This window comes from Hoplias malabaricus, chromosome 6 (assembly GCF_029633855.1).
Source record: "Hoplias malabaricus isolate fHopMal1 chromosome 6, fHopMal1.hap1, whole genome shotgun sequence".
Taxonomy (NCBI): domain Eukaryota; kingdom Metazoa; phylum Chordata; class Actinopteri; order Characiformes; family Erythrinidae; genus Hoplias; species Hoplias malabaricus.
The window spans coordinates 43,786,306-43,809,010 of NC_089805.1; the positions used below are offsets into that span (position 1 = coordinate 43,786,306).

At 44.4% G+C, this 22,705-nt stretch overlaps 1 protein-coding gene across 2 annotated transcripts in view; it reads left to right on the forward strand.

The window, feature by feature from the left end:
* The window catches only part of LOC136699166 (septin-7), a 54,684-nt gene that overhangs the window by 19,768 nt on the left and 12,211 nt on the right, over window positions 1-22,705 (forward strand). The window contains exons 3-12 of one of the 2 annotated variants that reach the window (XM_066673646.1): window positions 8,670-8,770; window positions 10,258-10,392; window positions 12,509-12,626; window positions 13,000-13,092; window positions 14,280-14,376; window positions 17,350-17,401; window positions 17,681-17,806; window positions 18,690-18,710; window positions 20,279-20,414; window positions 21,490-21,635. In XM_066673646.1, coding sequence (XP_066529743.1) covers window positions 8,670-8,770; window positions 10,258-10,392; window positions 12,509-12,626; window positions 13,000-13,092; window positions 14,280-14,376; window positions 17,350-17,401; window positions 17,681-17,806; window positions 18,690-18,710; window positions 20,279-20,414; window positions 21,490-21,635 — 1,025 coding nt within the window. The remainder of the gene's footprint in view (window positions 1-8,669; window positions 8,771-10,257; window positions 10,393-12,508; window positions 12,627-12,999; window positions 13,093-14,279; window positions 14,377-17,349; window positions 17,402-17,680; window positions 17,807-18,689; window positions 18,711-20,278; window positions 20,415-21,489; window positions 21,636-22,705) is intronic. The other variant, XM_066673647.1, reaches the window with a different exon arrangement.

Consider the following 22,705-nt stretch of genomic DNA (forward strand, 5'->3'; position numbering starts at 1 on the left):
TGAATGAATATATGAATAGACATGACCATCAAAACATAAACAAATACAAACAGAAAAGGTATCGGCTGAAGCATTAGCTGATTGTGCCTACCCTTTTTTACATAGCTAAATAACTAATAGCTTATTATATATAAATTAATAATTAACATCGTTAAAATAATTTGTACATTTTAATTTTTTTGTGAAAAGCACTTCAATTAACTGACCTTTAACTCACTCTCACATACTCACTCATGTTTAGAAACAGCTTTGCAGAGGGAACTAGGGTGTTTCTCATCAAAGACACTGTGCTTATATTTAATTTTTTTTTTTTATTTATTATTTTTTTTGTGAATATAATTGGGTTTATTATTTCTTTCTATTGGGTTTCTCCAAATTATTAACTTTTTAACTTACAGTGGAAAAAAGATCTTATTACAGTCAATTGGGAACATTTCTGTTGGTCCGTCGTTCATGAACCTCTCACACAGTGTGAAGGACAACCGCTGAGTTCTGATGATGTAATAAACTAAACATCCACAAAAATGGAGACACCGAGGACACATCTACAAGGTTTAGAGTGGTGTGATAAACCTCGATAATTCAGAGTACGTAACAACTACGCAGCAGGTTCACACTCTTCATTTCAGAGTTCATTCAGGTTTCTCTCACGCTTCAGAGGTGGCGAGCTGAAGAGCCGAGAGGAAGCGTTAAGAGGAAATGGTTCTCATCGTGCCCGTCCTGTGGTTTCGAGTGCAGTTGTGTTCTGACCCCTCACAGTCAATAGTGACAGTGGATTTCTGCTTTTATTCACAATCTTTGCAGCACATTCAGCCAGTAGCTTATTAGTGAACAGATCCTCTGCTTTAGAGCAGAGCAATGAAGCAAATGTATAACATGTACAAACTCCACACTGTAACATCTACCTCACATTATTGGTTTTCTAATTGTCCCAAGGACCCCCAGCCTCTTCTTCACTGCTTTATAAAGCTTTTCTAACTTTCCACCACCCGTCATGGAGAGTGGACCTATCTCTAATGCGGAAGGGTTTATTTTATCCTCTTATTGACTACCAAGCATTGACTGAAAAACAAGGTGTGCAGTAAATACGGTGGCCAAGGAACACCAGATTATACGTTGATTCCACCAGAGGACACTCGCACTCGTCTGTTTTAGGAAACTCCTGTGCTCCAGCTGAAGGACTGTGCCCTTTAATAGTTTTATGGACTGTAGTAAAACTCAGTTTAGTCGAATCTTGACTGTGCTATTTTAAGTCTTTAGTCATTAGCTGAGAACATTGTTATTGTGGTTTCCCAGCATGCTTTACTCATGGCACACAGCCTGGCGGCCAGCGTGTCGGCACACGCAGTTCCTCTGCACTCCACGGCACGATACACGGTGTGTAGAAACTCACAATCACATTTTACTCATCCTCTTATTCAGACACATCCTGCAGGTCACTGAGGAATGTTCCTGGTACGAGTCCAACGTTTACACGGCGCTGTTTACGCTGATGTTGAAACACAGGGTTTGGTGACTTTGGAGTAATGCCGCGGTCCACTCGCATTCAGACTTGGTTTTGGTTGGTAATTAGTTTTACTTCTATTTTGCTATGAATCTGTTGTGACACTGTGCTTTTCTAAACCTGTGGCTGTTCATGAGGTACGAAATGGCCTCCCCACTGTCAAAGGTAATAGCCCTTTAGCAACTGTATAGTTTGTTTGTAAACAGAGCACCCACACTTTACTACAAGCCGTCTTCTCCCCTAAAATCAGCTGAGCTCTGCCTCTGGGCATTTACAAAACATTTAATGCTAGCCCCACAAATTCCTTCGCTAGAATATAGTACTGAACTAGCGTAGCGTCAAAGCTAACAGCACCAAAAGTGCTGCAGAAAAACAAGTCTAATATTATTAATTTACTCATCAATAAATGAAGCCATTCCTCCTCAGGCAGCAGAAAGTATGAAAGTATGGCTGTGCGTTTGTTTACGTGACGAAAATGAGCGTTTTCACATGTCGTAATCCTCCAATAAGAGCGGCCGGATTATCATGCTGTTATCATATGAATACGAATGGGTGGGTCATCAGGGGTCGCGGTCTGAGTCTCGGAAAGAGATGTGCCTCTTGATGCTTATTGTTCTATAGCTACCAGGTAAAACAACACACATATTTTCAACAGAAACTAGACCTCTTAAGGTTTCTGGAGGTATGTTTATTGTGTGTCTAGGACTGAGTTGTTTTGGCGCATGTTTTTCATTTGTATCATGAGTTCTTTAGTCTTGTTGTACTTTCGCTCTGTGTTTACTTTCATGGTAAGTTGGAGGTCACAGTCAGTTCCACCTTAAGTCATACACCAGAAACAGGAAAAAATAAGGCAGTATTATTCAGTACTTATTTATGAAGCAGGAATACAGAAAGATCCTAAACTCGCTTCATGCTTTTCAATGTCCTGAGGTTCTCTCAACCGTCAAAATGCCTCCAGATGCTGTTTCTCAGCTGTGGCTCACTTAGTTTCTTTCCCATTTACTGAGCCAGAGCTGCATACAATCACAGGACATTTTTCCACCACAGAAAGAGCATAGAGCAATCAAATGATTGATTGTGATGTCGGGTTTCTAGTGTGTTCTGGGCAGAATTAGGAAGTGTATCATGATATTAATTTTGGCCGCATCGTCCAGCCCTAGCTGTGTATTTACTCAGAACCCTTGTGGTGCTATGGGCTCCTGTTCAGAAGCTGGTAGATGAGCTCATGATAAAGAAATGCCTTTGGAACCAGAGCAGTGTGCAGCATGCAATGTCACGGTTACACACACACACACACACACACACACACACACACTGCTTCCTGCCTGTGATTCTTCTCCATGTAGAAAAATCTCCTCTAATCCTGTAAGTGCACAGCAGGCCTCTGTTTTTACCCAAACCCCAATTTGTTTCAAGGCCCTTTTTTTTTCCCTCCCCCCACCTTTTAAAGGGAATAACCTGCACGATGGTCCTCTTAAGCCCTCGGTGAAAGCTGAAATCCGATTAGAGGTGCGCAGCTCCCCTGTCTGAGCCTCAGATGTTTACCGCGACTCAGGAAAGACATGTTTGTTTTCAGTGGACTTTAGATAAAGCACTTTTGGAACTGCTTTAGTTGGAAAATTGGCGTAAAAACATTTATAAAAACGAACAGAAAAGCGCGAGGCAGAGTGTGTACATAAACAACCACGCCTCTGACATCATTCAATAGGAATTCCACAGCGTCTTTGAAAAACGGTGAATAATTCAGTTGCCAAGCGGTTGATTGTAGAGAAAGATACAGACTCAGATTCTTTACAGAGGAAGTGAATGGAACCTGTCTACAACACAACAACAACCAACATTTAATCTACTCTCCGCCTCCAACAGTGAGCTCCACCCATCTGAGGAGTTAATGCTGATGATGGTGATGGTGAGGCTGATGGTGGTGATATAATGTTAAACCTGAAACAGTACAACGTTGATTTATAGCATTGAGTATGTACTCCTCCATCAGGCAGAGGCCAAACCCACATCAAAACGATCATAAAGCAAAGCACTGGTCACTATTCAGACATTGTGTTCTTAGCCACTGAATAGAATAATTATCTCTACAGAGGTTTTAGAGAGAATCTCGGTAGACGTCTGGTTCCATTCACCACCGCCGTGAGAAATTCTGACTCTGCAAGTTTCTGTAGAACCGAGAATTTCACATCTAACATTCAAATGAGGAAATGTGTAAATGGATTCTAACACTGCTTTGAGAAACTCTGTTTTAAATGTTGAGAAAAGTACACAGTAAAAAAAAAGTAGCAGCTGGAGTCTTCTACTTAAGGCGAGTGAGTGGAGAGGGACAGTAGGACTCAGTAGGACTTGGCTTTTTCTGATATTCTCAATGTAATTCAATCTATTGTTTTATCATTTCTGAAGTTTCTGAAAGAAAAGACTGAGATGAAGCTCAGCTCTATGAACTGTGGTCCCAAACAAAGCACAACAGCAACAAATCAGTCCTCATCTCCATGTCTGGGGGATGATAGAGGCTAGATAATTGTTCTTTCTGTATGTGAAAATGTTCTATTACTATTGGATTAATCAATAATCTAAGTACTCTGCCACTTTGGGTTCATCGGCTGTTGCTTTCACCTGTTGTAGTCCGGTAAAACAGTTGAGGCTATATTGCCCCCTATGCTTCCTGTAGAGTTTTACACTCTGTCAGAACGGTTCAGTGAATCGTATGAACATCACAGGGAAATTCTCTGCACAAGGCAGTGGATCCTTTGAACGTTACGGTATTCAACATTAATTTATCGGCTGATTTAATTAATCACTGTAGATCTGAACACATTAAACCCCCTGGATAATGTGCTGTCTTGAGTTTTCACAGCAAACTTACTGAAGTAAACATGAAGATCCCTAAATACCAGCTCAAATTATTCACACTTTGTTGACTTTATTCACACACACACACACACACACACACACACACACAGTGGACTCCTGACCAGTCCTGGTCTTACACTGCCGTGTGAGATGATAGTGATGTTGTCATGCTTCCCCTTTATGGTGGTGTTGTTCTGAAGTTCATTAGAGCCTGCAGTGGAGAGGACACGAGGCTCAGTCCAAAAGCCAGCTCAGAAAAGCAGAGAGGAAACCCAGCAGTGCTGAAAAACCAAAATAATCTGGTGGTGAATCTAAAGGCGGAATTGCTCAATCAGACAGTCTGAGCCGGAATGTTTTTGTAGGCCAGCCTGCTGAGACACACACACACACACACACACACACACACACAGAGTCTACATACTTATCCTATCAAATTGGACACTTACAAGTGTGGCAACATGAGTATACACACACACTGAACACACACACATATTAGTCTCTTGTTTTAAAGACTTCCATTGACTTCCATATTAAACTTAACTTCTAACATGAAGTAGTAACTTCTGTAACATTAACCCTGCCCTCAACCCAGAAAACACTGCTCTTTCATTTCAAGAAAGTTGAATTTGTGGTTAAAACCGTTAAAAACAAAACATTTTCCTGTCATTGTGAGGACATATGGTCCCTGTAAGGGTGGAATTACAAGTACAGACACAAACACACATACGCAGAGACACACCTGGTGCTGACAGCCAACATGATCCGACTGGGTGTGTGTTTGTCTGTGTGTGTGTGTGTGTAAGACCATAACAGGTGAGCCCAACCTCCACCAGAGCCGCTCCTCAGCTCCACATTCCTCACATTCCTCCTCTGACCTTCCACAACATACATCATGCTGTAAGCATCACAGAGATGATCCCTGACCCTGGCTACTGCTGTTGACCCCCCCACTTTTAAACATGACCCCCTCTGAGCCCCGAGGGCTGGCAAAGACACGTCAGTCACCGACCAGGTCTTTAATTTCGAAACGAGAACATTTATTTAGTAATGAATACTCACGTTATAATTAGTGTGCGAGTGTGTGTGCGAGTGTGTGAGAGAGTGTGTGTGAGAGAGTGTGTGTGAGAGAGTGTGTGAGAGAGAGTGTGTGTGTGTGTGTGTGTGTGAGAGAGATTCCTTTTCCCAGAGTAGGCTGCTTCTTATCTCCACGTCCTTTCAGACCTTCGATGTTGACTTGTCCGCTCCTTGAAAGGCTGGACACGGACAGCTGTGAATGTGTTCAGATCTGAAAGGGTTTTCTCCTCTCTGTGAATGGTGACATGTTTAAGTGCCGATGGGGTGCGACACTTGCACGGTTACGAAGCAGAAGTCACGCTCCGTATTTGCGTTTTACTCTTAAAAATATTAGCTCCTGGATAATACCCATTGATCTTGGTGCACACGGCTAACGCACACCAATTATAAACATAAAACCTACACTGAAATGTGAGCACAGTCTTCTCCAGGTCGCTCAGGGCTGCTGTAGAATGCCCTGCGCTTTCTGGTCGACGCAGACAAAGCAGCAGCAGAATTGTTTAGAGGATACGAATTCACATGACAGACTTCTACAGACTTGGAAATCTGCAGCGCCGGACTTCACAGCTAAACCTAGCCCCGCTTTAGGGCCTTTAATATTGTCCTGAAATCCAGTTTGGGGAAAGTCCTGATCTTCAGTTTTTACCTAGAATTTACAGTAGAGGGGACCACAGCAGCAAACGTTTCACACCGTACTCACCTGCACTGTTCACCTCTGAGCGAACTGTCACTGCTGGGGCTCACAGAACTACTACACATTCAAAAAAGCATGGAGTGAACCTTACTCAGTAATTTAATAACAATCACCTCCTCCCAGAAACTAAGACATGTTGGTCCAGAGCACATATTTTATAATAGGTGTGTGTGTGTGTGTCAGAGTATCAACAACACTAAAACCACACAGCAAACCTGTGGTTTTGAACGGCTGACTAACAACATGCAGCTTCATTTCTGCAGGAGCAACCTTACCCCTGAATCATTAGTGAAGCCAACTGATGTCAGAACTGTTGAAATAGACTGTGTTTATCTGTAAAAATGCTCAGGCTTAGATCTTAATTACTACAAGGAATGAACTATGAGGCAAACTACAATGAAACTAATTAGAGTTATTCAGTTAAAAGCCAGAGGGATGCGCTCCTAGATTCATGTTTTTCAGCTGTTTAAAGGTTTCATGTGGAGAAGAAAACTGCAGCACCTTTTAAGGAAAATTTAAAAAGAAGCTGTGGATTAAGAAGCCAGTTTACAGCTGGTAATTTGCGATAAACCTGCTGTCTTGCATTTTTTCAGGAACTGACAGAACAGGCTGCAGGTTAAATCTTCTCTTATAGATGTTATCGCCTCCATTTTGTTCTTCTGCATGAGCTAAACATTCCTATTAGAAATTCAGTAACGGTTCTCTGGAGGATAACTATAAATACAATTAATTATTCATAGAAAATGCAATTTTATAATGTGTGTGAATATTAAATAAAATTAACTACTTAATACTGGTTAATAAACAAATATAAACATTTACGTAATATATTAATAAAATATTTATAAAATAGATTATGCACTGCCATCTAAAATATAAATACAGTTATTTATGAATAAAAATGACATTTATATGAAATGTTAATCATATTTATGAACAGAAAAAGCACTTCTTTTGACAGACCTCTGTTATACTCAGTGTTTTTCACTGAGACTCATCGCATTCTGCAGAAATGTTCTCGTCGGTTGAAACCGGCCTAAATTCACTCTAAATAAAGTACAATTTATAACTGTCCACTCCCAGTTTATGAAGTGTGTCCGGTTTAAAATTGTAGCTCACAGGGTGTAGCTTTGTGTTTGAGAAGGGGCCAAGGCCCAAAGTGTCTGGACTGAGCCCTGGACTGAGCCCTGGTCTGAGAGCATGTTCTCGCTCCATCACTGGAAGGACCAGGCTCGTTTTAGCGTGGGTTAAACCCAACTGTGGCCTGGCAGCGTATCACTGCTGATCTCAGAGTCTGAATATAACGCTCTTAAAATCCATTTTCAGCTTCAAACTTGAAAGAGTTGCGCTGTCAATCACAATAATTACATCTGAAGAGTAAAATGACTTGTTCGTTTTGTTTTGGTGTTCACCTCGTTGTATCCAATAAAATCTCAATAAAGTTTTCTCATTTGTTTGGTTTGTTATCACTCTTGTAACAAAGGGTTATCTTCACAAGAGGAAGGGGAAGTCCTTAGTGCCTGGTATTGCAAAGTATTTTTGAGCCATTACATTTCTATTGGTCCATCTGTCATACATCCATTCGTACACAAGTAGAATGGAGAATGTGTTTTGAAATGACAGTAGCTATAAACATATTTGTGTACTGTTCGATTTTAAAAATACTGTACAATATGGGTGCTTAACCTGGGGTTTTTGACAACTCATGAGCTCCAGCGTGGTTTTATAAAACCTGTATCAATGAAAACTGATGCCCCGTCTTCCTGAATCGGTAACAGATGGAGGTATTCTTGGCTGCCGTGACACACACCATTAGTGCAAACTCACAAAGTCATCATTCCTCGCTAAACCCACTATTTACACACATTTCTACAGCAGCGAGAGACAGAACTGTGGGGGGTGCTGTTGGTTCCTGCTCTGTACTCCATTAACAGTGAAGGGTGGATCAATCTGTATCGGTTGCATTTTAGAGTCTGGTGGATGTTTTGGGGAGTTTCCTCAGCAGGCACTTCCTAAATCAGGAGCTTGGGTCTAGCCGTATATGACCACGGGGCTCATATCTGTTACCTCTGTCTCTGTTGCGTTGTTGTAATGTTGACTGAATGGAGCTTGTTTTACTTGTGAATTATGGATTTTCATCTAGAGCTTTTTGTGTTGCAACCAGTGAAATGGGTGTAAGTTCAGTTACTAACGATTGTACTGATCCAACTGTCACTTCTGCTATAGACGTGCAACAGTGGATATCAGCATTTCCTCTTAATAGCCGTCTTATTTAGAGCAGTGGCGGTCATAAAGTATTTTTTCCCCCAAAAAGAGGCTGTGAAAAAGCTTCAAAACCAATATATAACAATCCTAAACCAACACACACACACAAATAGCATTCGGTTACTATGTTTAGCTTTGCCGTTGTAATATACTAATTTTAAAAATGACTGTTCTTTTCGACTGAGGCCTTGTTTCGGAGTTCTGTTTCCTCTCTGTAACCTCTTTTGAGGTCTCTGAGGTCTTATTCTCAGTGAGAATGTTTCTTGTCTGGTTCAGGTGGAGCAGTCGAAGGTGTTGGTAAAGGAGGGTGGAGTCCAGCTGCTGCTGACCATCGTGGACACTCCGGGGTTCGGAGATGCTGTAGATAACAGTAACTGGTAAGTACTTAATCCTGTTTGATTGGTGTGGAGTAGATGGTGAGTGTGAACTCGGTTCTCTCACCATACTTTAGGAAGCAATGAGTCATGAAGTTTTAACCTTTTAGTAAATATTCTAAAATATAAACCTCGTAAACGACAGCATTTTCATCGTATTTGGACATCGCTTAAAGGCGCAGTGTGTAAGATTTAGTGGTGTTTAGTGGTGAAGTGGCAAATTGCAAGCCACAGAAGACCCCTCCTTCACCCCTCCATTTTATATAGGGGTAAAAACACAGAAGGCTCTCTCCAGAGCCAGCGTATGTTTGTTTCGTTCAGGGATAATGTAGAAACACAATGGCACAGCACGGCCGTCGTTGGAAGAAGATGCACACTCCTCTATGTAGATATGAAGGGCTCATTCTGCGCTAGTGTAAACACAAACATCAATAGTTTCAGGTGATTAGACACTGCACCTCTATTACAGAGGAATAATTGAGGGGAATAATAGATTCGAGTATATGATGCTAATAGAAGTACGCTTAGCACCTCATTACAGGACCAGTTTGCTCTAGACCAGTGGTTCTCTGCGTGTTTAGAGCAAGTACCACCTTAGAGTCTTATCACTGAGCCATGTGCATCCCCTGGTTTTTCCTCTGTTCCAGGAGCAGGTCGGGGGCATAAGGCAAAGTCTTAGTTTAATTTTTGCACATTTTTGTTGCCTTTTTTACTTGATTTCTGCGTTCTTTACACAAAATTAAGGTAATTAATTAAAAATATAGAAAATACATTTATGAAAAGAGATTTATTTTTGGTAAATGGTATTAAGTGCTTTGAAAAGCATTAATTCAGTATCAGTTGTGTGTTCATAAAGGCGCTACGCTTGGAGCAGATGCTTAGAGCAGCTCTCGGCGCTTGTATCAGGATGCGCAAAGTTAAACCGTGTTTTAGGACGCTAATGATGTGAGAAACGGCCGTGTTGTATTTCAGCAGTTACGTCTTCACCTGTACAGAATATTCGCTCTGTTTCTCTCTTTTTGGTCCTAGATTTTGTCTTTCTGGGCAGCGGAGTATTTCTTGGGGCTGGTCTCGACTTGTTTTTCTCATTTCCGCTTTGCCCTTTTGTAATAAAGTGCAAATTGCTCACGTCTGTCTCTAGCCATTGTTTACGTCCAGTAACCAGCTGAAACAGGGCTTTCTTTGCATAGATTTCACAAAAATACTGGAGGATCCCGGTCCCTCCGTCAGTGGAAAACCACAGGAAAGACCCGTCCTGCCGTCCCTCGCCACCTTCCCGTACAAACGTAATTAGCTACGGTGTTTATGTAGGCCATGTTGTAAATATTCTGTTATCAATATATACCTTAGTATTATTAATTTTTTTTTCAAGGACATTTGGCACGCCACCTCTGGCTGTTTCATATACCATCAACGTATGAACGCATTTCTACACCAGTGTCCCCCGAGTGTGATATGAGTCTGACGGTAAACTGATGTCTCTGTTGTAGCTGGCAGCCGGTGATCGATCACATAGACAGCAAGTTTGAGGATTATCTCAACGCAGAGTCACGCGTCAACAGGCGACAGATGCCCGACAGCAGAGTGCACTGCTGCCTGTACTTCATCGCCCCCTCTGGACACGGGTGAGTACTGCGCTTCTACTCCTCACCTGCCTGATGTGTCAAAACTTTGGGGATTTGTGGCTTTTCAAAATGTTTTTAAATGAGAGACACCCTGGAGCTGGTTTGAAACTCACTCACTCAAACATTGACAGCCTTGCTAGCTCCACAAGGTGGCGCCAGTCATAACTAGAAACATGACCACAAGGGGGTGCTATTCAGTGATAGGCATTAAAGAATATTATGGTGCTTTTCCACCGCACGTGTCCGGCTTTAATCGACTCGACTTTACATGACGGCATTCTTAAAGCTTGTCGCTTTTCCACTGGCAGGGCTCCCCCGTGAAATGGACCTAGTAACGACGCAAAACCTCGTCTCTAACAGGAAGCGCAGCCTTTTCAAAAACCACAACAATGGCAGCGGAAAAGTTAGGCGACCCAAAACACATTGAGGTAAAGTTACAAGCTGCCGTTGTGAATCCGATAAAAATAAATGTGAAAGCTGCTGTAACTTAAGAGAATTTACAAGCAGCTGTTTGTGCTGGATTTGAATGAGCGCTGCATTTCGTGATGATTGACATGGCTCTGGCCAATCAGTGCTCTGCAGGGTTTACACCTCACCATTTAGTACCTACTCGGCTCGGTTGGAACCCGAAATGAGCTGGGACTGAAAACCTACACGGCTCCAGGACCAGATTTGTCCAACGGAAAAGCAAACGAGCCGAGTCGAGTTGAGTTGTGTAGGTTCCTTTCAGTGGAACAGTGCCATTAGTGACAGTGCAGCAGTCCAAATATTTGTAGACATCCCTTTATAATTCGAGAAATCAGCTCCTAACTGACACAGATGTTCAGTTGTGCAAACACGGTTAGCATAATCTCCAAACAAATCATTAGTTGATATGGGCTGTGGTTCTCTGGAGCGGTGGACCTCCGTCCAGTTCCTTTGGGACGAGTTAGAGTGGTGTCTGTGGTCCAGATCTAATCATCCAACATGGCCGCCTGATCTCACTAATGCTCTCGCGGCCGAATGGCAGGTTACGTCGGGACAGAGTTACTGAAGTTTAAACACTCTGAATCCTTTGAGTCTCCTGCTGTAACCTCCTCCAGGCCTGCCTCCTGTCTTTCCACCGCATCTGAGACGAGCTGAGGGCTGTGAATTATCTGATTTTCACAGACATCAGTCTGAATCTTAAGCCCCTGTGTGTGTGTGTAAGGAGCCTAACCACAGCCTTAAATCCACACAGCGTACTCACACAGATGTTGAGGAGCAGTTTATGAACTTCAGGCCTCCACCCATCTCTCTTCCACCCATTCCTCCACCCGTCCCTCCCTTTGTTGGAGGACAGCAGTGTCCGGACACACACACACACACACACAGGGAGGGGCTCAGAGCAGAATACATAAGTCATTACTCAGTTGTGGATGCGTGGAGAGGTGCGTACAGAAATGTGAGTGGAAATAAGTTGCTGTAAAGGAACATTAGGTAAGAGATGGTGTTTTTGCTGCTGGCTTCACACACAGAGTGTAATTCCTACCTTGTTTCAAAAGTTACATAGTGCAGTTTCTGCAGTGATGAGCTCAGAGTAACAGCGACCGAGGCTCTATTCTCGATATTACAGCTCAGAGAAGCATCACAGTGATTGTGTGTGTGTGTGTGTGTGTGTGTCTGGGGGGGGGTGTCTGAAGGGGCACTAGAGAAGCAGGAAGACATCACTGTATTTGTTCCGTCTTCTGTGTCATTTTGGCTTGCGTCCAGTGCTGGCTCAGTGCATCTCATTACAGCTGGGCACACACTGACCTCCCCTGTGTCCTCTTAGACAGACCAGCTCTTGGTCAGCGGTCAGTGGCAAGGCTCCATATGTCTTCATTCGCTCCAGTGTCTGGACACTTGTTTTTAACGAGAATTCAGGAATCACTCTTATATTTTCTGTAAATGTGTCTCAAGCAGGACGTTTCCTTTAGTAACGCAGCCTCATAGGAGCGGGCCGCTCTTTCACACAGAGTCGACATATGAGGTGATTTCACTGGAAAGGCTCCAGCTCTCGTGGCTGCGGTGCAAAACGATGAAAAAGCCCCCCACAAACACTGTCTGTGTCATGCTTCCTTTCTTTTCCTCTGACCCTCTTGGACTTTCTCCCCAGACTGAAGCCACTGGACATTGAGTTTATGAAACGGTTACATGAAAAAGTGAACATCATCCCCCTCATCGCCAAAGCTGACACACTGACTCCAGAGGAGTGTCTACAGTTCAAGAAGCAGGTGTGTGGCACTCCCATGACCTGATCATGTTGCCCAGGTTATGATCGTTTTCATAAAATAAGTGTCCTAACGTATGTAGACACCTCTTATAATTAAATACTTTTATGATGCAGAGTAAAGAGCCAATAATCCATGAACAGGTTTTGTGAGGGATTGCAAATGACTCAGAAAATGCATGGGAACGACTAGGATTTCCATTTCCATGCATTTCTAAGTTGTTCCCACACCTTTATTGTATTATATATGGCAGGAAACGTCACCATTTGTTTAGATACATTTCCAGATATTACATTAACACACTATTCATGCATTTCCTCTTGTGTTTTGGTGTCATTCTGTGAACAAACCCGTCTCCTATTCCACTTTTCTGCAGATAATGCGAGAAATCCAGGAGCATAAAATCAAAATCTATGAGTTTCCGGAAACGGACGACGAGGAAGACAGCAAGATTGTGAAGAAGATCAAGGTTTGTGTGGTTTCTTTGTGTGAGGGTGGGTGACATGGAGAAATATACACAGAGATACGTAAAGACCTCTTCACAATATTTCACAAGCGTTTATGAAAATATTAATTTGTACAGTAGTTAACTACGTTTAAAACGGTTGTGAAGAGCTGTGGAGACAGGTTTATTTATCACGTCCAAACATACAGTTTAAGAGAAAATCAAGCCATTAATAAAAAAAACAACAGCCTAAAAATCTGGACTCCAGTCAACTCTGAAAAGTATTGGGAAAATAACGTACGAAAAAAGTCTGACTGTTATAATGTAGCTGAGAGGTTATTGTGCTCGCGTTTTTGTTTTTATCTCTATTGGTGGCCTGTAATTGCTCTACAGTCTTCTACTCAGGAAACTGTACCGTTATCTTTTATCACAACAAAGCCATATCGTCCAGCTCTAACTCGGCGTGGAGTGCTGCAATGCCGTCATCCAGTGGTTTGCTTCTGTCCGCTGTGGAAACTGAAAGATGATTTGTCTGTTTTAGTTAAAGTCAGGAAGCGGGAATCGATGGTGATTCCTTTTAGTGACCCATTAGAGAAGTAGGTCACATAGTGACACACACACATTCATTCACTCAGAAAGACACACAGATGACTGCCCAGAGAGAACACACACACACACACACACACACTTCTCCATTCATTTTAATTTTAAAGGGGACAGTTACAAAATTAAATATTCACTTGTTCACTTCTTCTTTATGTTAATGTTTGTATCTGGAGCCCAACCCAACCCAGATACATGACACACCCAGTCTGCCTACATCAGAAAACACTCTGTCCAATCACAGCACTGGAGAGCACTGAGAGAAGAAAGAGAACAGAGTGAAAACGGCTAAAAACCAGAGCTTCTGCTCCTCGCTCCTCACTGCTGGGCGCTCGGGGTCGGGGTGAACAGAGAGCGGCTCATTATCATTTAAAGGAACAGGTGCTGAAAGCGGGGGTTCTGAACAGGGGCTGTTTACACAGGGGGAGAACACTGCTGTGGGGTTTGATCCTTGTGATACTCATTAAGACCCAGAACTGTGTTCACCTGTGGAAAAGAGAGGGGAGTACGTTTCCTTGTGGTTTGTGTTAAAAACCTGCTGTGTATGTGACAATGTGTGTATAAAAGGAGGTGTGTATGAGAGTGTAATGTCTGCGTTTCTCCCGCAGGACCGACTGCCCCTGGCTGTTGTTGGCAGTAACACCATCATCGAGGCGAACGGGAAGCGTGTAAGAGGGAGGCAGTACCCCTGGGGCGTGGCTGAAGGTAACGAGGGGCAGGGCATGTCTCTGGGTCAATTCTGTTTTCCACTAATGTGTGCTAACATCAGCCAGTTCATGCCACAGATACTGGGCAGGTTCTACTGCTCCACGGTCCAATCAAGGAGGTCTTTAAACCCTTTGGCAAGGCGTGCTCATGTGCAGCTGCTCCAGATTGTGCCGTTTGAGTTGATGTCTTTTTATGGACATTAAATGTGTGGTAAGATTTCTCCACCTACAGCCAACTTTTACAGCGCTGTTCTGAAATCAAAGGGGCGGGAGGTGGTGTCCTACACTCTAAACCTTACATAGTGCCGTTTCTGTAGTGCTGAGCCCAGAGGAGCAATGACAGAGGCTCTGTTCTCCCTGTTACAGCTCAGTGGAACATCACAGTGACTTTGAAGCTGTAATTTTAAGGCCAGAATCCTCCTTAGAGTTAAGTTATAGATTAATTAGAGATCGAAAATGAAGGACAGACTGCGTGGCGTGATATGAAGCGATATAGAGCAGAATATTCAGTCTGTATCAACGAGCTGAGTCAGTGTAAACCTGGTGGATGTGGCTTGATGGTGAGAGTGTGAATAAAATCCTGCAGCAGGCAGGAAGCGATTGTTCACACACTTCAGAGCGGAAGCTCACTCTATAAAACAGTTTCACTTTAACTTCAGTTACTACACCTGCTCTAAAGCATGTCAGACTGTGGTCGGTGCCCTAGACCTGGGAAACGATGGGGTGGGAGACAGTTTTAGACTTTGCGCTGATCAGTGGTGGATAGGGGACCTTCTGTATCCGTGGGGGACTGGTTCCCACAGATGCTCACATCCCTTACTTCACAGTCCTGCACACTTTAAATCACCTCCCAATCACTGATGATCCCTTACACGGTGCACACACTATAAACATCTCTTCTAACTATTGATTTATTGAACAGAGACAAGTGCATGGTCAGTACAGACACGTGGCGAAATAATGAGGTTTGAAATGAACAGTGCTCAAACGACACGTTCTGGATAGAAGCCAAGGAGCTTTGAAACGGGGAGAGGATCTGTAGAAATACGTGGACTCTGAAGCCCTGGATGTGGCAGTTGAACTCACGGTTGGTTGAAACTGTGGACGCCAAACTCGCGGAGATGTGGAGCGCTGGTAGTACACATCTGTACAGAACACACATACGTTGCTGAATTAATGGTTTATTATTTCCTTTCCTTCCCAAACCCCCAGGCCTCCATTTTGCAAACAAAGTTTTATGACAGCTTTTTAAAATATCTATTTCAACCAGTATCTCGTCCTTCTGCAGTTTCAGTCTCATTTAGGAGACTCACCACCACCACCTGTGGTTTAATCTGAGCTACTCAGCACTTTAGCATGGAGTGTGCGGACTGCAGGGACTTGGAGAAACACTTGGAAAGCTGACGGAGATGAAGCTGTTCTCAGATGGCGCTAGACCTTTCTGCTGAACCCTCGTGACCGAAGCGACCCTGTCAAAGTGAATGTCAGAGCTGGGGTTTTCCCCTCCTTATCTTTCCCTTCGTGACCCAGACTAAGATCTGATAAGTTTAGCCAAGTCTTCTGCTCAAACTGGACTGAGGTCAGGGTTAAAGCCTCCGAGAGCTGTTCGCATGAGAGAAGTGGGTCAGAGACGTCACATGGTGTTGAGGATCGGCCTGAGAAACAGATACGCTCTATTAGTAAACACCGATCTGCGTTCTCTCACTGATACTGTTGCTGTGTGTGTGTGTGTTTCTTTGGGTGGGTGTGTGTCAAGTGAACCCTCAGGGCCCATGCAAACATTTTTGGAGCTGAGCTGCTGCCAATTTTGCGTCCCCACAAGAGGTTTTAAATGACTGAGATGGTTTTGACAGGCGGCGTGTACGCTCAAAATGGCATGTGGCTGTAAAGGGACACACACACACACACACACACGCAAAGACAAACTTACCCACAGCCTGCTGGTGCATTGCTCTTAGTGGAAGGTTTCATGCGCCATCTGCTGGATATGTAGTGTACTGAAGTCAGTTGACCACCTGATTGTTGCTGTTGGTGGATGGAGTGTGTTGTTGTTGTTGTTCTGAGCAATGTTCTTCACAGCAACCAAATGTGCTCGTTAAGTGTACGATGCTCAATGTCACAGTCGTCCACTCAGAGGCGTATTAGAGTCTGTGGAATGCGGTCCGCTCCGTCTCTGCGGGGTGGAACTGTCTGAGATCCGTGGCTCTTTTTACCTTCAACACACAGCTGCCACCCTGCGTCACACACTGGGCGAGAACACAGACACCCAGGTGGGGGAAAATGGAGGAAATGATCGTCCCTGTACTTTATACAGATTCAGCTAAAACTGAAACCATTTATTCACATACGTAGTTGTGAATCCCGTTTTTCCTTGTTAAATTAGAAATAGCAGTCGTTTAAAATGTGCCCACGCTAGTGGAGTCTGTGTTTACACATTGATAACATGTCAACACTTTAAAGTTTTAACAGCGCTCACTTTTTAATGCTGTTACAGCGTTTCCACAGTTTGTCCCCTGTGACGCACGCTTAGTTCTGGACTCAGAGAACATGTCCACACTCACTTTCCCTCACGGTTTCTTCAGACCAGATATTCTCCAGCATCAGTATCGCATGTTATTTCTGTGGTGGAAATGAGGGAAACTGTCTCAAGTTATGCACAAACCAGGGCTAAGCACACACACACATCCTCGTGGTAAATCTGAAGTTAAAATAAAGGGCCCAGTCTGTGCTGCTCCATGACTCAGAGACATGGTTCTGCTCCAACAAACACGAGAGAAGATGTAACTCCTGTGGTACACTTTTGTTTATCTGATTTGTTGCAATTATTTTAGTCGTTTAACGCCCAGTCGTTCACACTCATTTGTTACTGGTGATGTGAACGGTGTGAGGGTACATGATGCAGCAGTGTAGGACCTTCACTGTCCTCAGACCTGTGTTTATGTTAATGTTTCTCTGCTTTTCTGTGTTTCAGTCGAGAACGGAGAGCACTGCGACTTCACAATCCTCCGAAACATGCTCATCAGGTGCGCTACTTATGCTTTAGTTAGGATGGATATTTTTCCACCAACATGTGATCACAGCAGAACTCAGCAGTACTACTCTGGGTTGATGTGTTTGTGTATTTATTTATTTTAGTGTGGATTCTTCTCCAATCACACTGATATTGATATGTTAATGTGCATGTCCGAATCCTCAAGAGCACCTCAACCTCAAACTGCAGCCGACTTCTTAAAAAGTCTTGCGCTTCTATAAGGTGCAGTTCTTCTTTGGTCACCCCTGTGCTGTTCGATCGCTGTTTGCAGAACTCACATGCAGGACCTGAAGGATGTGACTAACAACGTCCACTACGAGAATTACCGCAGCAGGAAGCTCGCAGCGGTCACCTACAACGGAGCCGACAACAACAAGAGCAAAGGCCCGCTCACCAAGTGAGTGTGTGTGTGTGAGAGAGCCTGGGTGCAGTGTGTGTGTGACTATAGCTACCTTCGCTTTATCAGAAGTGGCTATCGTATGGATACGTCGTTGGGCAGTTTACAGTTACAGCTTATTGCCAATATATTAGTGTTGTAAGCACTGGCCACTTTATCAGAAACACCAGTCTATAGGACACCATGTTAGACCACCTGTATGAACCAGGGTGGTCGTTTATATCTAGTGTGCGTGAAGCAGTAGCCGCGTGAGCATTGTCACACTGTCACTTTAGAACAGTGCTTTTCCACTGCATGGTACCTGCCTGACTCTGCTAGACTTTATACATTTGTGGTTTCCAAAGCTTGTGTTTCCTATTAGAGAGAAACGGAGATGATAGTTGAGTAGTGTAGGTGCCCTGCAGTGGAAAGGCACCATCAATAACCCTCCTACATCAGGCTGTAGGTGCAATTTATCAGCCCCAGCTTCACCACATCCATCAGGGGAGAAGGGCCAGTATAGTGAGGCAGGCGTTTCTGATAAACTGCCCAATGAGGATGGATAGACCAAATAAAATGAACTGTGTTGTTTGTCCAATGAGCCTTGAGTTGATGATGTGTTCCTATTTAAAAAGCCCAGTGTTCTGACCGCAGTGAAGCGAAAGGCTGCTGTAAAAGTTAACCCCTCTGTCAGAGCTCCTAATGCAGAGCTGAATCCACTAAATCTGCCTCCACACCCAGTCCAGACCCCCCCCCTCCCCCTCCCCCACGCTCCTCACTAACTCTGTACTCATCCAGCCCTCCGAGCCACTGCTGCTCAGTACAAACCTCACCTCACATCCACCAGCTCCCAGCTGGACACCGGCCGCATGCTAAAGTTTGTGTGTTTTTGTTCTCATTTTAGATTTGACACAGTTGAAGGCATGTAAGTGGCTCGCTTCTGTTCACCGTTAGACACTGTTCCACACTCCTCCTGCCCTCTCTTTCCTCACTTTCTCGCTGCTCTGTGTCTGTGTAGAGCAGGTGCCCAGCTTCCAGCACAAAACCTCAGCCTCAGTCAGTGGGGTGGGCTCTTCCTAATCACCAGGGATATGTTTACTGATTTAAAAACATGTTGTGTATCATTCCTCAGTGTTTTAATAACTCCAATTCAAAGGTTCGAGGTTTATATCTTTTAAGATTATACACAGATCAGCCACAACATTATGACCACCTCCTTGTTTCTGCCCTCCCTGTCCATTGTGTTGTGCTGGTGAGAGTGGATCAGACACAGCAGTGCTGCTGGAGTTTTTAAATCCTGTGTCCACTCTCTGTCCACTCTGTGAGACACTCCTCCCTCGTTGGTCCACCTTGTAGATGTAGAGTCAGAGACAGTAGCTCATCTGTCGCTGCACAGTGTGTGTCGCTCGTCCTCTAGTCCTTCATCAGTGACACAGGACGCTGTCGGCTGGATGTTTTTGTTCGGTGGACTATTCTCAGTTTAAAAACTCCAGCAGTCGCTGCTGTGTCTGATCCACCGCTCACATCATACCTGCTCTGTGGAGCTGAGAGAATGGACAGTGAGTGTAGAAACAAGGAGGTGGCTGATCAGTGTATGCGATGACAGATGATCAGCTAGACACAGACTAGCTCTACAGACCTCTAGTGTATGAAGCCTGTTTGACCAATCCTGGCTCTGCCTACAGATGTGCTGTTTAATTTGGGAACACAACAGTGTCAGAACTAGAGGGTGCAGGTTTTATCAGTGGATGCACTTGGCGTGTGGGGACTGCCCAAGAAGAGTAAAACCAATCAGAAAACACGGTGGGAGTCGGGGGTCATAAGTGTGCATGCAGTTGTTCATTCTGAGGCCGTGAGTGGGTTATCTCCTCGCACGAACTGGTAAAACCAGCGGGTTTCTATTTGTATTTCAGCCTGTTTTTTAAATGTCTTTAGCCTCGACATTGTTCTGTCCCCATTCTTTAAAAGCTGCTGTTGCCCAGTTGAAGAAGCTTTACAATATTGAAATCTAATGAGAATATTTATTTTAAAGCTTTATCAGTCTCTTAACCTGATTGTTCTGTGTAAGCTCCCGTGTGACAGTCATTCCCTGTGCTTCCTTTATTATGGACTTTGCTGCATCAGTCTCAGTGATTTAATTAACTGCATTTGTACCCAAGATCACACTAGAGTAGGAGCTAGCAGTTTAAACCTGTTAATGACGCATGCTTTTCCCGCAGTTCACTAACCCTGCCGCAGCTTCGCTCACTAACGCAGGCTCTGAAGAAGACAGCCCTTTAGCTTTGGGTCCTAAAGCTTTCCCATGTTATGGGTTTTCCAGTTCTTCTCCTGTTTTTCCCCCTCTCCTCTGCCCCACAGGAGGACATTCACTGGGTGTTTGTTTGTGTTGGGCTCTGTGGGGTTTTTTGTTTTTTTGCTGGACCGAAACAAGCCGGTAATGTTGTGTGGGTGTGCGCATCTGCGTGTGTGTGTGTGTGTGTTGTTTGTATAAAGGAGCCCCCTGGCTCAGATGGAGGAAGAGAGGAGAGAGCATGTAGCTAAGATGAAGAAGATGGAGATGGAGATGGAGCAGGTGTTTGAGATGAAGGTCAAGGAGAAGCTCCAGAAACTGAAAGACTCCGAGGCAGAGGTACACACTCCGCACTGTTCTCTCTCACACATTTTTTTAGGTGTGTTTTCACTCACAAGTTTGGTTTGTTTGGACTGCAGCAAAGAAAAAGAGTTCACATCACAATGTCAGACATCAAACTAATACTAAATACCCAGGGCTCATGTAGAGAAACACCAAACCTTAGAATAACCACACTGTACTGTACTCTAGTTATATCCGTGTTTCCCTATGGCTTTAACACGATGGCAAGTGTATTTCCACCAAAAGTCCAACGTCCAGGACGATGAGCTAGATTTTTTTAAGGAATCTGGAGAAGCCTTGTTTCCTTTAGTCTTAAAGTGGTCATAATTGCCCACTTCGCCACAAGTGAACAGAGTCTTAATGAAAAGTCCAAGCCCCACAGCAGTGTTCTCCCCCTGTGTAAACAGCCCCTGTACAGAACACCCGCTTTCAGCACCTGTTCCTTTAAATGATAATGAGCCGCTCTCTGTTCACCCCGACCCCGAGCGCACAGCAGTGAGGAGCGAGGAGCAGAAGCTCTGGTTTTTAGCTGTTTTCACTTGGTTCTCGTTTTCTCTGTTTTTTACTCAGTGCCATTATTTCTCTGCGATCGTTGTCCTTTAACCTTGTCATTGTGCTCTCACCTAAAGGCATGCCCAGCGCTGTGATTGGATAGACTCAGACACGGGGGCGGAGCAATTCTAAAATGTCTGCACTCTACATAAGACGCAGAACAAGATCAGAACAGTATACATTATGTCATGTTCTTTGCCTAAGGCAACTTCTCAAAATGACTGGGTGGTGTGGTTCCATGGTGTGCTCTAGATCCACACGTTAATGTACACATGCACTGAACCAGTGATTGTCCAGAACATGTACCCTTTAACGTTCTGGTTTCTGAGTTTGTCTGAGGTTTCTGTTCCACTTTAATTGCTGCAGTGAATGAATCGTTGGTGTGGACCGAGTGTCCTGTGTCTGCCTGTGTAGTCCTATCACTCTTAGGACCTCAGTTATACTGAAGTGCTTCAGTCTGTTCAGGGCTGGGCTTGTGGTGTGCTGTGGAGTTTTAGCTGCTGGTGTTTTGTCTCCTCAGCTGCAGAGACGCCATGAGCAGATGAAGAAGAACTTGGAGGCACAGCACAAGGAGCTGGAGGAGAAGAGGAGGCAGTTTGAGGAGGAGAAGGTGAACTGGGAGACTCAGCAGCGTCTGGTGGAGCAGCAAAAACTAGATGCCTCCAGGTACACGCACGCACGCACACGCGCACACACACACACACACACACACACACACACACACACACACAGAGGGGAAGTATTCAAACACATCTGTTTTCTGGTGTTTAATAAAATTTTTCACAAATGTTCACTTTAAGGAATAAAAGTGACTGGGTGAGTGTGGGACACTGTCCACAAGTGTGAATGTGTATGTGACTGGGTGAGTGTGTGACACTGTCCACAGGTGTGTGTGTGTGTGTGTGTGAGACTGGGTAAGTGTGTGACACTGTCCACAGGTGTGAGTGTGTGTGTGACTGGGTGAGTGTGTGACACTGTCCACAGGTGTGAGTGTGTGTGTGACTGGGTGAGTGTGTGACACTGTCCACAGGTGTGAGTGTGTGTGTGACTGGGTGAGTGTGTGACACTGTCCACAGGTGTGAGTGTGTATGTGACTGGGTGAGTGTGTGACACTGTCCACAGGTGTGTGTGTGTGTGTGTGTGTGTGTGTGTGAGACTGGGTAAGTGTGTGACACTGTCCACAGGTGTGAGTGTGTGTGTGACTGGGTGAGTGTGTGACACTGTCCACAGGTGTGAGTGTGTATGTGACTGGGTGAGTGTGTGACACTGTCCACAGGTGTGAGTGTGTGAGTGACTGGGTGAGTGTGTGACACTGTTCACAGGTGTGAGTGTGTGTGTGACTGGGTGAGTGTGTGACACTGTCCACAAGTGTGAATGTGTATGTGACTGGGTGAGTGTGTGACACTGTCCACAGGTGTGAGTGTGTGAGTGACTGGGTGAGTGTGTGACACTGTTCACAGGTGTGAGTGTGTGTGTGACTGGGTGAGTGTGTGACACTGTCCACAGGTGTGAGTGTGTATGTGACTGGGTGAGTGTGTGACACTGTCCACAGGTGTGTGTGTGTGTGTGTGAGACTGGGTAAGTGTGTGACACTGTCCACAAGTGTGAATGTGTATGTGACTGGGTGAGTGTGTGACACTGTCCACAGGTGTGAGTGTGTGTGTGACTGGGTGAGTGTGTGACACTGTCCACAGGTGTGAGTGTGTGTGTGACTGGTTGAGTGTGTGACACTGTCC